General features: G+C 39.5%; 1 protein-coding gene across 3 annotated transcripts in view; it reads right to left on the bottom strand.

Annotated features, from left to right (window-relative positions):
- LOC135198504 (tyrosine-protein kinase SRK3-like) overlaps window positions 1-14,546 on the bottom strand; it is a 53,506-nt gene extending 38,960 nt beyond the window's left edge. Inside the window, exons 1-7 of one of the 3 annotated variants that reach the window (XM_064226127.1) lie at window positions 14,144-14,546; window positions 12,050-12,251; window positions 10,359-10,518; window positions 9,982-10,080; window positions 3,283-3,415; window positions 1,453-1,744; window positions 720-979 (exon numbers count right to left, since the gene is read on the bottom strand). In XM_064226127.1, the coding sequence (XP_064082197.1) occupies window positions 720-979; window positions 1,453-1,744; window positions 3,283-3,415; window positions 9,982-10,080; window positions 10,359-10,518; window positions 12,050-12,089 (984 nt within the window). In that variant the 5' untranslated portion in view covers window positions 12,090-12,251; window positions 14,144-14,546. Of the gene's footprint in view, window positions 1-719; window positions 980-1,452; window positions 1,745-3,282; window positions 3,416-9,981; window positions 10,081-10,358; window positions 10,519-12,049; window positions 12,252-12,487; window positions 12,818-14,143 lie in introns of those variants that run through there. The other 2 variants (XM_064226129.1, XM_064226128.1) reach the window with 2 other exon arrangements.
- Window positions 14,547-14,881: the final 335 nt, after the last annotated feature.

Here is a 14,881-nt window from a genome sequence, read left to right as displayed (position 1 = left end):
CCAACTCTGGACATTTTCTGAATTATACAAGTTTTTCGCCAACTTATCGTCAGTACTTATATGTATATGTTAATCACGGTCCAGATAGAACAGGTCAGCCAGACAGCGTCCCAAATTTAAGCCTCTTCTGCGCACCTACGTCATCTGAGGGAGCGCGGTGGTGAGAACCATTAAGAACGTAGGTCTAACTCACCGTCAAGAATCTTTTTAGAAGAGAATGTTATTGATAATGTGATCTTTCAAGTGTCAAAAGAATGTAAATATATCAACATTTGCATTTTGAAAACATTTTGCTAAGTTACAACTTTTATCTTTTTTCATAGTGCCTCCCTGCATGGTTGCCCTTGACGTTTCCTATACTTTATCAAATTATTAAGATATCTCATTCCAAAATATATGGATATCTTTACATAAAAAGCTATAACATCGTCGGGAACTTCAATATTAAGCTTTTTCAATTCAAAGTAAAGCTTTTTAAAACAATGTTTACCCTCTATGAGTGCTTTCCCGTGTACAGCATTAAAGATCTCCCACATTATTACTAACTGTGAAAAAAAAAATGACTAGAAGGTACATGCAACTCCCCCCTACTTACACAGTCTATCCAAGTGTCACTCCTTGGTACTTCTTTACTCTTATTTCTTAGACCGTGATGTTAATATACGTTGCCAGTAAATAGAAAAAAAACACACACATACAAACAAAGAAAGAGAAACTACCTGTTGAGCAAAGTGAATTTTGGTATTAATCGGAAGCTCCTGGTTCTCTTCATTCCTCAGGAAGTCGAGGAGCGACCCGTTGCTTATGTATTCCGTGATGATAAGTATAGGATCCTCTGAGGTGCAGACTCCGTATAACACCAAGATGTTCTTGTTCTTCAGCCTTTTCATGATGGCAGCTTCCTCCATGAATTGCTGCCTGGTCATCGATGAGTCTGTCATTAACTTCTTTATAGCGACGGATGTGTTATAACATTTTCCTGTTGTAATTAGAGACCCAATATTATTATCATACGTATATTATTATTATTATTATTAACGAGAACACGGAATCACATTTCCACAAGCTCAACTGCAGTTAAGGGCCCCATGCACTGAACGATTGTCTGCATCGTTCGCAAAAACATTGTGTATATGGGGCTTGCCTGAATGCAAAAGTGGGCGGAGTTTCGTGGCTTGGTCTGCACGATCTCAGCGGGAATCTGTCACGACCAGGTTGCTGGCTTGCGACATAAGTACGTCTCTTCTAGAGATGATGTCATGTCTTCCCGAGACAAAGCCTTTGTTCAGACTGAAATAGGTGTGGAGATCGTTCATACTGTATGAATAGTGTGTGTATGTATGCGTCGATAACGGCGCTTTCAGTGTAAGGGGCCCTTTAGTTTTATGTCAGCTAGATAGCAAGCAACAAGGAAAGAAATACATTTACTCCAATCCTCTCAAGGGCACTTACCGAGCCAGACTTCGCTGAAATTTCCTCTTCCAATCTCCTTGATAAAATGCACATCCTCCTTGGGAATCTCCCACACTTCACCGGGCGTCAAATTATTGATGACGGGGACAGGCTTCCTGCAGGGAACTGTGAGCTCCGGACTGATCTCCCGAGGGTCACTTCTGTTACGCAGCGCTTCTATGAGATCATTAATTGTTGAGTATAGGTGGGTCGGAGATACAAAGTAATATCCAGATGAGTTGATGAAAATTCTGTAGTGCCTCATCTTTATCGCAAAGTTGCCATCGAGTGTCTGGTAGAGAATGATATATACTGATTACTATACATACATACATACATGCATATATATATATATATATATATATATATATATATATATATATATATATACAGTAGTGTGGGAGTGCTTTGGGGAGTCTAACTCTATACCTTGCTGAGTTTGGGGAACATGAAAGATTGGCTGTGCTAGATGATTTAAATGTAAGCATGGAATAAATGCAAATGAAGGGTGTCTTGTGAAAAAAATTTCTAGGAAAGGGGCGTGATGCAAATACAAGTGTGTAATAATTGTTTGGATGATGGAGAGTCGACTGGATGGTAAACAAAAATCGAAGTATGAAAGAATAAATGAGTCACAGAATAGGTGAAACAAGAAAAATAGTAGGATGCCACATATACTTTGCAAATAGCCCAGCTACTATTCACCTTGATTTTCTTTATCCGCAATTCGCTTTGCAAACCTTGATAAATTTGCATGATGGTTTTCATATCTTTAGACTATATCAGTTCCTTTCTTGATGCATCTGGTATCTCAGCTTACCATCACGTTACATTTACCTCCCAAATACCTATATGAATCGACTGCTCCTATTCGTCAACTATCCATATTAACAATCACTAGTCCACACCGCTTCTCAACAATCTCCTTTTGCAACATTTTCCAAGTTTTCACTAGTTTTTGCAGGTTCTTCGCTATCACCAGTCATTGCTACTGTATCATCTGACAACATCAGCCACCGCTTACCTCATGCATATATTTTTTTTTTAATATCACAGCTTTGTAACCACAAGTTATTTCTTTTCCCTGACTTCTGCATCCCTCTGTCCCTTAAATAATATTAAACAGACATGAGGTCTTAATACACCATTTTATACTAAAATAAAAGTAACTCTCCCATCTTCATATTCTAAAGCACATTTTGCTACACATGACCTTTTTACTGATGCTATCATTAACGTTTTATATGTCCATGTATCCAACATATAATTTTTTCTTTTACCTTTGACCTTCTCATACAACTGTTTTATGGTAAATCTTTGATCCACATTCTCTTTCATATCAGAAATCCCTTCCACTCTCATTTCACTCAGTTATACCTAACTTCTACTTTCACTAATTTCATTTCCTTTCAGAAGTTACCTCTTAACACTTCAGTAAGAACATGGCATTATGTACTGAGATTTGTATGCACCTGTCAAGTTTAGCTGATAGCATCATAAATGTCTTTATGTATGATAAGAGTAGCGATGTATTACTTGGGGGTAGAATAAAGGATGTGAAAAACAGTGATTTATGGGTGGTACTGCTGAGTATGGAGGGTTTCTCATCCTCTAAGACCCCCTTGACTGGTATATACAATTTAGGCCAAAGGGACATGAGGCTATTCAGTGCTGGAAGGGAGACTGAGAGCAACAGGAAGGAGACCTTGCATTCACTATGAAGAGAGGGTGGAAAGTAAGATGGAAGAAAGATATGAATGGAGGTACAGTGGAAGGAATGAAAGGGGTGAGGTGCACTAATGGAACCACCCCCTAAGGGGAACTACTTACTTTGATGCTGAGGGTATACTTGTGATTGTCCGAGTGTTTGTCAGTGTCTCTGACCAGAAAAGCCCCAGCAGGGTTGTTCTCTTGCATTAGTAGTGCCTCACATTCATCCCTCGTTAGTATTCCGAAGTACCATCTGTACAACAACAACAACAACAACAACAACAATAATAATAATAATAATAATAATAATAATAATAATAATAATAATAATAATAATAATAATAATAATAATAATAAGGTCGTCAATAGACTTAAGTCAAGTTAAGCAACATTGAGGCTGGTCAGTCGTTGGATGGGTGACCGCTCTCCTCGGCGTTGATTCCTTGGGAAAGGATCTTTACCATAATTTCCTCAGTCTACTCAGCTGTAAATGAGTACCTATCCCTGATGGGGTAGGGTCCAGCTATGGGTTAAATAGCAAAAACTCAGCAATGATGGAAAGAAATGATGGAATAAACGACAACGACGTAAATGGAACCTCTGGCAACAGAGGAGCTTCGTCCGGCAACCAGGTATTCAACCCAATTGTAGGGGAAGACGGTCAGGTACTTGGAGGTCGTCATCCAGCAACTGATCACCACAACGACAGTAATGAACAGCCTGAGATTGGAGCTACAGAGGCAAAAAGGAAGAAATGGACAAGGGAAGAAAATAAGGAAATATGGAGATGCTACATCAGAAGCAACCCGACGGAGAGAGGATATAGAAGAAGATTGGTCAACATCTGGAATGAGAGGAATAACACCCCCCAAACAGAGCAGAGGCTGGCAGACCAAGTAAGGAACATAAAGAAAAAGAACTGGCTCTCCCCAACAGAAAGAGAAGAACTGGAAAGGGAAATGTCACACGACAACGAATTACACGAAGACGAACTGAGAGACGATGCCACAGAAGACGACAGGGAGGATGAGGTATCAAACAACGACACACGAAGAAACACCGACGAAGTAACAGAGAGGACGGAATGGGTAGAAAAGATTAGACAATGGATGGAGCCAGATACAGAGAGAACAAAGATCCCCTCCATGAAAGCCTACAACACCAAGAAATTAAGGGAGGAAAACAAGTGAGGTCAATGAAATAATGGGCCTAATACACACCACCAGTATCACAGAAACAAATAACTTGACATATGCAGGAGCAAGATTAGTAGCAGAACTGATGGGGATTCGAACACCAACACCATCGTCACAACCAACCCAACAGAAACCAAAACAGCAACCTCCTTGGAAAAGGCGCCTGGAAAAGCAAATCATGGTGATGAGATCTGACTTGAGTAAACTGAAAGAGATGGCAGAAAAAAGGCTAAGAAGCAAAAAAAACAAGGGAGGAACTCAACGAGAAATACAAAGTACAAGAGAGGGGACTAAACAACACAATAGAAGATGTAAAACAGAGGCTTAAGGCCAAAGCACACAAGATCCAACGGTACATGAACAGGAATAAGGGATACCAACAGAACAAACTATTCGGAACCAACCAGAAAAGACTATACAGCCAACTAAGAGGGGAAAACAACCACCAGAAATTCCTGAAGCCGAATCAAGTAAGAGACTCTGGGAAAACATATGGAGCAATCCGGTATCACACAACAAACATGCAACATGGCTCCAGGAAGTCAAGGAAGAAGAAACAGGGAGAATAAAACAAAGATTCACAGACATCACGACAGACACAGTCAGACACCAACTAAAGAAAATGCCAAACTGGAAAGCCCCAGGTCCCGATGAAGTCCCCATGGATACTGGCTCAAAAACTTCAAGGCCCTACACCCACGAATAGCAGAACAACTCCAGCATTGTATCTCAAATCACCATGCACCCAAATGGATGACCACAGGAAGAACAATCCCTTCAGTACAAAAACGACAAGAGTAAGGGAAATATAGCCAGTAACTACAGGCCTATCACCTGCCTACCAATAATGTGGAAGTTACTAACAGGTATCATCAGTGAAAGGCTATACAACTACCTAGAGGAGAACAAACATCCCATCCCCACCAACAGAAAGGCTGCAGAAGGAAGTGTAGGGGCACAAAAGACCAGCTCCTGATAGACAAAATGGTAATGAAGAACAGTAGGAGAAGGAAAACCAACCTAAGCATGGCATGGATAGACTATAAGAAAGCCTTCGACATGATACCACACACATGGCTAATAGAATGCCTGAAAATATATGGGGCAGAGGAAAATACCATCAGCTTCCTCAAAAAATACAATGCGCAACTGGAATACAATACTTACAAGCTCTGGAAAAAGACTAGCAGAGGTTAATATCAGGAGAGGGATCTTCCAGGGCGACTCACTGTCCCCCACTACTCTTCGTAGTAGCCATGATTCCCATGACAAAAAGTACTACAGAAGATAGATGCCGGTACCAACTCAAGAAAAGAGGCAACAAAATCAACCATCTGATTTGCATGGACGACATCAAGCTGTATGGTAAGAAAGCATCAAGGAAATAGATACCCTAATCCAGACTGTAAGGATTGTATCTGGGGACATCAGGATGGAGTTTGGAATCAGAAAAATGCGCCTTAGTCAACATACAAAAAGGCAAAGTAAACGAGAACTGAAGGGATAAAGCTACCAGATGGGAGCAACATCAAACACATAGATGAGACAGGATACAAATACCTGGGAATAATGGAAGGAGGAGATATAAAACACCAAGAGATGAAGGACACGATCAGGAAAGAATATATGCAGAGACTCAAGGCGATACTCAAGTCAAAACTCAACGCCGGAAAATATGATAAAAGCCATTAAACACATGGGCAGTGCCAGTAATCAGATACAGCGCAGGAATAGTCGAATGGACGAAGGCAGAACTCCGCAGCATAGATCAGAAAACCAGGAAACAAATGACAATACACAAAGCACTACACCCAAGAGCAAATACGGACAGACTATACATAACACGAAAGGAAGGAGGGAGAGGACTACTAAGTATAGAGGACTGTGTCAACATCGAAAACAGAGCACTGGGGCATATCTGAAAACCAGTGAAGACGAGTGGTCTAAAGAGTGCAATGGGAAAGAAGGACTAATAAAAGTAGACGAAGACCCAGAAATATACAGAGACAGGAGAAAGACAGAAAGAACAGAGGACTGGCACAACAAACCAATGCACGGACAATACATGAGACAGACTAAAGAACTAGCCAGCGATGACAATTGGCAATGGCTACAGAGGGGAGAGCTAAAGAAGGAAACTGAAGGAATGATAACAGCGGCACAAGATCAGGCCCTAAGAACCAGATATGTTTTCAAAGTATGATAGACGGAAATACATCTCTCCCATATGTAGGAAGTGCAATACGAAAAATGAAACCATAAACCACATAGCAAGTGAATGCCCGGCACTTGCACAGAACCAGTACAAAAAGAGGCATGATTCAGTGGCAAAAGCCCTCCACTGGAGCCTGTGCAAGAAACATCAGCTACCTTGCAGTAATAAGTGGTACGAGCACCAACCTGAAGGAGTGATAGAAAACGATCAGGCAAAGATCCTCTGGGACTATGGTATCAGAACGGATAGGGTGATACGTGCAAACAGACCAGACGTGACGTTGATTGACAAAGTCAAGAAGAAAGTATCACTCATTGATGTCGCAATACCATGGGACACCAGAGTTGAAGAGAAAGAGAGGGAAGAAAATGGATAAAGTATCAAGATCTGAAAATAGAAATAAGAAGGATATGGGATATGCCAGTGGAAATCGTACCCATAATCATAGGGGCACTAGGCACGATCCCAAGATCCCTGAAAAGGAATCTGGAAAAAACTAGAGACTGAAGTAGCTCCGGGCCTCATGCCAGAAGAGTGTGATTCCTAGAAACGGCACACATAGTAAGAAAAAGTGATGGACTCCTAAGGAGGAAGGATGCAACCCGGAACCCCACACTATAAATACACCCAGTCGAATTGGAGGACTGTGATAGAGCAAAAAAAAAAAAAAAAAAAAAAAAAAAATAATAATAATAATAATAATAAAATTGTCTTTTTTATCTAGTCTTACATCTCAACATACAGGCTGGTGGTGTTTGCAGTTGGTGGTAGGAAATTCATACTGAATTCTGATTATCTGTTAGCCCTGTAGACCTCTGACTTGCTTGGAGCCTTGTTGACTCTTGCGCCATTGGTGTAACAGGTATGAATCATGGAGGGAGAGGTAGCGAGCATGACCTCCACCGGTATTGGTGGGGCTGTTCTCTGAGATGGTTGATGGGCAGACCTCTTCCATGAGGGGGTTGGTGTCAAATTTGGCTCTGGGTGATTTTCTAGGTGTCAGAGGACATGAATAGTTAAAAACCACTTCATTCACTGTTTCATGTTGGTCTTTTCCAGGCGTTGAGTTGATCGCTTCTGCGGCACATATTATCCCCAACCCTTCAAGATGTCTTGTATGCGCTTCATGGAAATTATGAAAAGTTATGCCCTCCTGAAGGTGACAGAAAAGACATTTTGGAAGACAAGTGGTATTTGTACCTTTATCAGTCTGACAGCGTCCATCAACAAAGCACTCGAATAAGTACATGAAATGATATCTCATCAGTTCGTCTGTGGGGAGGGGGCAAGGTTGTTCTTCGCTGAGTTGTTCACTTGATTTCAGGTCCGTTAAAATTTGACTGATTTAATGGTATCTTCTCTACAAAAGCAGTCACATTATTCACAATTATTACTTTTAGAAGGCTCTTGTTTTTATGATGTTTCTGATGCTCAGTATTCTTATGAAATATTTCTATGGTCGTTTTCATTGCTGTTGTCATCGTCTTCCCTTCACCTGTGGTGCCATCTGTCTGGGGTGAAATAAATTTGTTTTTCAACCTAGCAACTGGAAAAGCCATTGTTGGCACAAATTTGCATTGATTGGATTATTTCCTCTATTACGCTTGTACAAGGTGAATAGTGTGCAAGCGCCTTTTTGATTAATGTTTCCATTACCTTCTTTTTATATCTCTCTGGTCACTCACTGAGCCTGTTGAAGCGTGGGCCCAAGTAGCAGATTAGGGGTCTGCTTAGCCTGTGCATCACAGAAGGGAGAGTTACATTTTGGCCTCTTTCCCAGATGAACCTTAGGACCAACCATGGTATGAAGGACCTGCATAGGGATGGAAGGTCATCTTCAGTTTTCACTCACAGTGTTCTGCAAATAGGCAGTATGCAGGTGCGATTTGGATCTTAGTGAAGATCACTTTTGGAGATCTTTTTGAAGATGTAAAAATCACTGAAGAGAATCTCTGCAGGGGTCCCATACCCATTCCATTTACCTGGTGGTGAAGTGACCTCTGTTGGTGTTGAAGCGCCTGAAGTAGGGACCCAACTATTTTGTAGATCCTTCTGCAGAGGCCAAAGAGCATCACCCTGATTTCGTGATTCTCCACTGGTGGCGAGGTTCTGGCATTGTTTTAGACCCACAAGACCACAAGTTTCCTCCTCAAGTCACTCTCCTTTTCTTGGCCTCCAGTCATCTTTCTGCTAGGAAGGGCTAGAATTTTCATCCATGGTGACAGTACAATCATGCAGACAAAAGTTTAGGTTTGGAGTCATTCAAATAGTCTTCTCTTTTACCCTTGAATTTCTTTTCTTCAGTAGATATCTCTCCAAAGGACACAGGGAATCCCTTTTAAAATTGCCGTTTTTACTTTAATCAATCACACACTGCAGTTCTTAAATGCTAGAAGTTGGTTCATAATCAGCGTAGGGAATTTCATACTTGATTTTAATTAGCTATTAGTCCAGTAGGCATTTGGTTTGCTGCTCTATGTACCGTCAGTTTAGCTGGCATGTACTAGTGAGTATTGGTCAGTTAAGCTGGTGTGTATTGGTGAGTAGTGGTTTCACCCATGATCTCTTGGCTCACCGTGGGCTTGCTTCTGTTTTTATTCCACTTTTATAGCTAAGGTTTAGAGGTTGCCTACTGCCAGGGAGGCTTCATTGTATACCACCTGAATCCCACCGTTCCATCCATACCCCCGTGGAAGGAAATGGAGCCTGTCAACGAGATGGAACTCGCTTTCCGCCACCATACTGTGTTGTATCTTGATAAGTCAAGCCTCACATTTCTGCCATCTAGTCTCTCATCGCCGCACCATCTTCGGTTCTTTGAGACTTCTTGGAGTGATTAATAGTGAAGTAAAATTGAGACACCGGCCTCTCTTGACCTTTCGACTTCCTGTGCCACCGTTTATAGTAGGATTGAGCTCCTGTCCTCTTTGTTTCCCTTCTTTTTCTCGTTTCCATCCGTAGTGGGACAAAGAAGATAATGGACTTCTGGTCCCATAGGCACGAGGGACAAAGAATTTGCCCAGTGAAGAACAGCTTACGGTCTGCCTGACCTTTTATTCAACGATTTACATGGCATGATTTCAACATGAATAATTAGTCATATACACCCATTAATACGATATGTAATATCGTCAGAATTATTGTTGTTAATGATCATATCAACAATATTATCGCCATCCCTGTCGTTTACATTACAAGACAACCGTCTCCAGCATCGCCTTCATACGAGAACGGTGTTGACGGTTAATACTCAGGCCTGACGTAGCCTATAGATTCAAACTTTTCTTTAGGAGAAATTTTGAGGTAATGCTTCAAAAACATGGCAATTCAGTAATTACAGATATAATTAAATGAGTAGATAAATCCGTCGCAAATGAGTGGAGAAAAGAGGATAATTACCATACTTACTCTTGGCTCTCAAGGGATGTTGAAGGGACAGTATAAGCCACGGGAATATAACCTTCTTCTCTGGTTGTCTGGTGCCGTCCCCTCCACCAATCCTCACCGCTGGGGAAAAAATGAAAATAGTTGAAAGCCCTTTGAATAATCCTTCGCTAGTCATCTCAAAGAGCGTAACTGCTCCTCTGTAAAGTTATAAAGTGGCAGCGGGAGGAAAATGGTGCTGCTCCTCCTTCAGAGCAAATGCATTGTTGTTTTCTGTTTGAAAATGTATTACCAATTTTCTAATAAATGGTTTTAACTTATTGCATATTAACTGATTTTCTGTGCGTATGCAAGCTTGTCACAACGGTAGCATTACGTAAAGTCCAAGTTTAAAAACTTACTTTTTGTGAAAAATTTCGAGCAGATCTCCCCTTTTAAATCTCACTTGATTGGGTCCGGTAGGAGTAAAGTCGTGAATGGCGACCACGAAGGGATAAGTCGTCTCTCCGAGTCTGTTGTTCTCTCTCGGTTTTGGAGGAGGAGGTATTCTCTCTGCAAACGCTAGGTTCAAAAGAAACTGCTTAATTAAAATTGTTTCGAGATTGGTAAGAATAAAAACGAAAAAGCTAGATGACAGCAGATAACATGAATATTTCACCTCTAACTTTATAATGGGAATTTCACAATATTTCAATTTATCTTCCTGCAACTTTACTATAGCCTTCGCCATCCTGTAGTAGGTAGTACTGCTCACTCCATTTTTACTACCTTCATTCATCAGCTTTCCATAAATTGTAATTTTGTTTTATTCCCAGGAAGCTTATTTTGCGTTTTACCTCTCACTTGGTTAAATTCAAATTACATGTTATTCCAGGCAAAGGCCAACTAAACTTGCAACATTCATTTTATTTAGGTCAGGAAGCCAGATAAGTATAAAGGCTGTGCAAAGTTAAGAACAATTGTTTTGTTTAATTTTACCACGAACCCCTAACTGTTATTTACAATTCGAACAGAGAATACTAGTTAATAAAAATAAGAAAAAAAAAAGTTTTGTAACGAAATCACGATGGTTTAATCTTGAAAGGCGCTAGACACAGAGAAGAAAAGCCCAGCACTTGTAGACCTGTTCTATCGGCCAGACACATTTTAATGTTGCGATAAAACCAAAATAAAAATTAAAAAATAATATGCTAATATAATGACACTTACAACAAAACGTAACGTTTCTAGGATGATAGCTGACACTTTATCTATGGCTGACACTATAAACAACGCTCACGGGTGAAAAGTTGTAGTATGTAAAGTATCGAAAACGTTGATAAACGTATATAGTATAGATATATATATATATATATATATAGATATATATATTATATATTATATAGTATCTATATATATATATATATATATATATATATATAATATATTATATATATATATTTGTGTGGGGGGAGGGCGGGCGGCGTAGTAATGGTCATTTATACCCGTTTGTCAAACGTTTCGATACTCTACATATTACTATTTTTCACCAGTGATCGTTGTTTATAGTGCCATAGATAAGGTGTCAGCTATCATCCTAGAAACGTTACGTTTTGTTGTTTAAGTGTCATTATATTAGCATATTATTTTTTAATTTTTATTTTGGTTTTATCACAACATTAAAATGTGTCTGGCCGATAGAGCAGGCCTACAAGTGCTGGACTTTTCTTCTCTGTGTCTAGCGCCTTTCAAGAATGAATCATCGTGATTTCGTTACAAAACTTTTTTTTTTAATTAAATAGTATTTTCTGTATTGTAAATGACAGTTTACAATACTTTTCATTATATACTATATTATATATATATATAATATTATATCTATATATATATATATTATATATATATATACACACACACACACACACACACATATATATATATATATATATAGATATATATATATATATATAGATATAATATATTATATGAAATGTGCACACCGGTAGATGTTTAGTCATCATTATTAAGCGGAAGCGCACACAGTATGCATACAGACACTATAACGAACGCGTCATCATCACATTACTCTACAAACAACAAAAAACAAACTTACGGGGCTTATCTCTCGATAGTCCTGAAAGGCACGGTCCCATTGCGTCTTTTTTTTTTTTTTCTTATTATTGACGAAATCTAAACTAACAGTCTCATTAACGATGTCCTTTAACCTCATCCAGGTTTGTTAACAATTCGATCTTATCTCGCCATTTTTTAGGCCGATCTCCCTGAGGAATGAATACCTGCCAGTCGTGGTCCCCCTACAAAGGAAAAGTCATAATCGGTTATTATGTCATTCATAATACATTTTTCAATAACGAAAAACATCTTGGTGCATTATTTAATGAATGAATATATCTTGATGTATTTGAAAATGGAAATGATCACAAGATATCGTTTTCGGAGAAAATTCCTTCAATTTAATAGACGTTTCGTCCAAAGAAGTTCAGAGTGACAATTCTTTATTCTAGATAAGGAAAACTTGAAACAATCAGACCTTTAACAGGATTTTTCCCTCCTCTTAGCATCTGTCTTCTCTTTCCTGGATTATTTTTCCCAGGCGTAACGTCTATTTTCACAAGAAACGATTTCAGTTATCTATCTTTCCACTGAGAAGACAATAACCCCGAAAGGTTGCTGTTTTCTTATTTTCACCCAGCGATGTTGACTTGTTTTCTTGCTAATATTATGAAACTTCCATACAGCAACTGAATTGGTCACGAAGTCATGCACTTGAGGATCGACCGTTTGGGGGAGAACACCGAATTCTGAGATATTTCTATATTCCTGAATTAACATTTAACTTGCCTCTGTTCAAGACGGGTTTGTCCACAGCTAGTAGGATTCCACCCCCCCCACCCACCCCACCCTTCTCTTCTAAGCCGAGCTTCTTTCGGGAAGACATGCCCCTTGGAAAACTCGGGCGTCACGTAAATTCTGAGATCGAAGTGAAGCTTTAAAAACAAGCAGCATTACAGGGCCATCTTTCTCAAGGACGACGAGTCATTGTTCACCAGTTATTGATTGGAAAATACTACTGTTCTTGTGAGCAGTTTTCATGCAACATTTTTCATATGATCAGGGACCGTCTCAAGCATAATTTGACTGGAATCCCTTGTCATAATATGGCATCTTCTCTATATAATATGGAACTTCACTAGACCATTATATATCGCATTCAACTGGTATTATACATTATTCAAGTGGCCTTAGGTACCTTAAAAAAATGTCGGTCCTTTCATGCCCTTAGTCATAATGTCGCACGCATTATCTTGTTATCTTATTTACATTTCCTGTTTTGACATTCCATCCTCTGCTATCAGATCAGAGCCACATTTCATGGAGTCCAGCCTTTATAAAGGAAACCTCAGTTAAGGCAACATGAAGTTGAATCTCCAAGGTAAACTTAAATTACAGGCCACCTGTGTAGCTAAGAAGAATACACCTGTGTTAAACGTTTCATCGATTATTATTTTTGCATGTCCTACATCGCATGCACGTAAACTTCTCTCTCTCCTGTTTATTCCTTCATATCCCGAACCCACAAATGACCGAGATCAGGTCATATAATTTTGGTTAAGGAGATTTAACTGGGAATCTTTCTTCAAAGATTCTGTAATGTGTGGACAGAGTGCTGTTCCAATTAAGACAGCATAATGGAAACTTCGTTAAAAAAAAAAGAGAGAAAAAAAATCCTGCTTCTGATGACATAAGCACCAAGTTGTGTAAATGGTCGACTATGGTAGGATGCAGTCGTGGTAGAGGGTCATGAGGATATGAAATTGCTTGCTAAAAACCGAGAAAGTAGCGACCACTGGAGACCTAACTAAAAAAAAATTAACAATGAAATACAATGGGTGAAATAATCTCATGAAATAATAATTTTATATGCCAATATATTGACTAGTGTTGAGTACGCTTCTGACAACGTATACTAATATTAACAACAATAAGAAAGAATGTCTCAGTTGGTTCATGGCGTCCGGAAGTTCACACCACACCTTTTATACCCTTAACTTCTTAATACACGAGTAAGTCTCAGGCGACGGTATCACTCTGCTTAGTCACTTGAGATGTACCCTAATGAGCACTAGATTTCAATCGTATTTTCTTCATTGTTTTCTCAAAAACGAAAAATGTCTCATACTCTTACCTGCTGTAGTCCTGTTTCGAAATTCACAGTCAAGACCTCATTCGTGCCTAGTTCGACATCAACCAGACTTCTGCATTCAGTCAAGTAGCATACATTTAACATTCACATCGAACTGAAACACACCCATCAGTTTCCAGACCCTTGTCTAGGGATAGACTATTTAACTGGGATAGCTTCTATATGCCCTAGAGTAATTTCAGGAAAAAAATTCCACATCAGACGCATGTACAAACATGGTACAGCTCCTGTGTATTAGTCCCCCTATCAATACATTATTCAACCTCTACCAACAAAAATCCATCGAGAACACTTCCAAAGTAACGACACAAGAAACACATATATATACACACACGCCCACTGTTAGGGTATTTAATTTGATCAAGGCAAGACAGCTACTGCCGAACGCCTAACCTTTAAAGGAGACATGCCCAGACACAGGAAGGAAACAGGATGTGTGAGATGAGATAGTTGCTTTGTGAGTCATTCTCTACCGACGTAGCTGTTCTGTCTCTATAAAGTATAAACCGAATGTGATGAGGGTAAATATATGTCTCGATTTGATTTTCATTGTTGGGAGAATATCTTTGTATCTTTGGTTATTATATGTTCCAGAACCAAGGTGTCATCAAGCCCTTTACTGAAAAAAGAACTGTTATCACAGATTGACACATCACCATAGTTGGGTCATATCCCTGGGTCCCGTGACCGTGGAGTCCAGAACTAGGTTTCTTGGTGGTT

The sequence above is a fragment of the Macrobrachium nipponense genome, chromosome 22, assembly GCF_015104395.2.
Source record: "Macrobrachium nipponense isolate FS-2020 chromosome 22, ASM1510439v2, whole genome shotgun sequence".
Taxonomy (NCBI): Eukaryota; Metazoa; Arthropoda; class Malacostraca; order Decapoda; family Palaemonidae; genus Macrobrachium; species Macrobrachium nipponense.
This window is presented reverse-complemented; position numbering and strand designations above follow the sequence as displayed.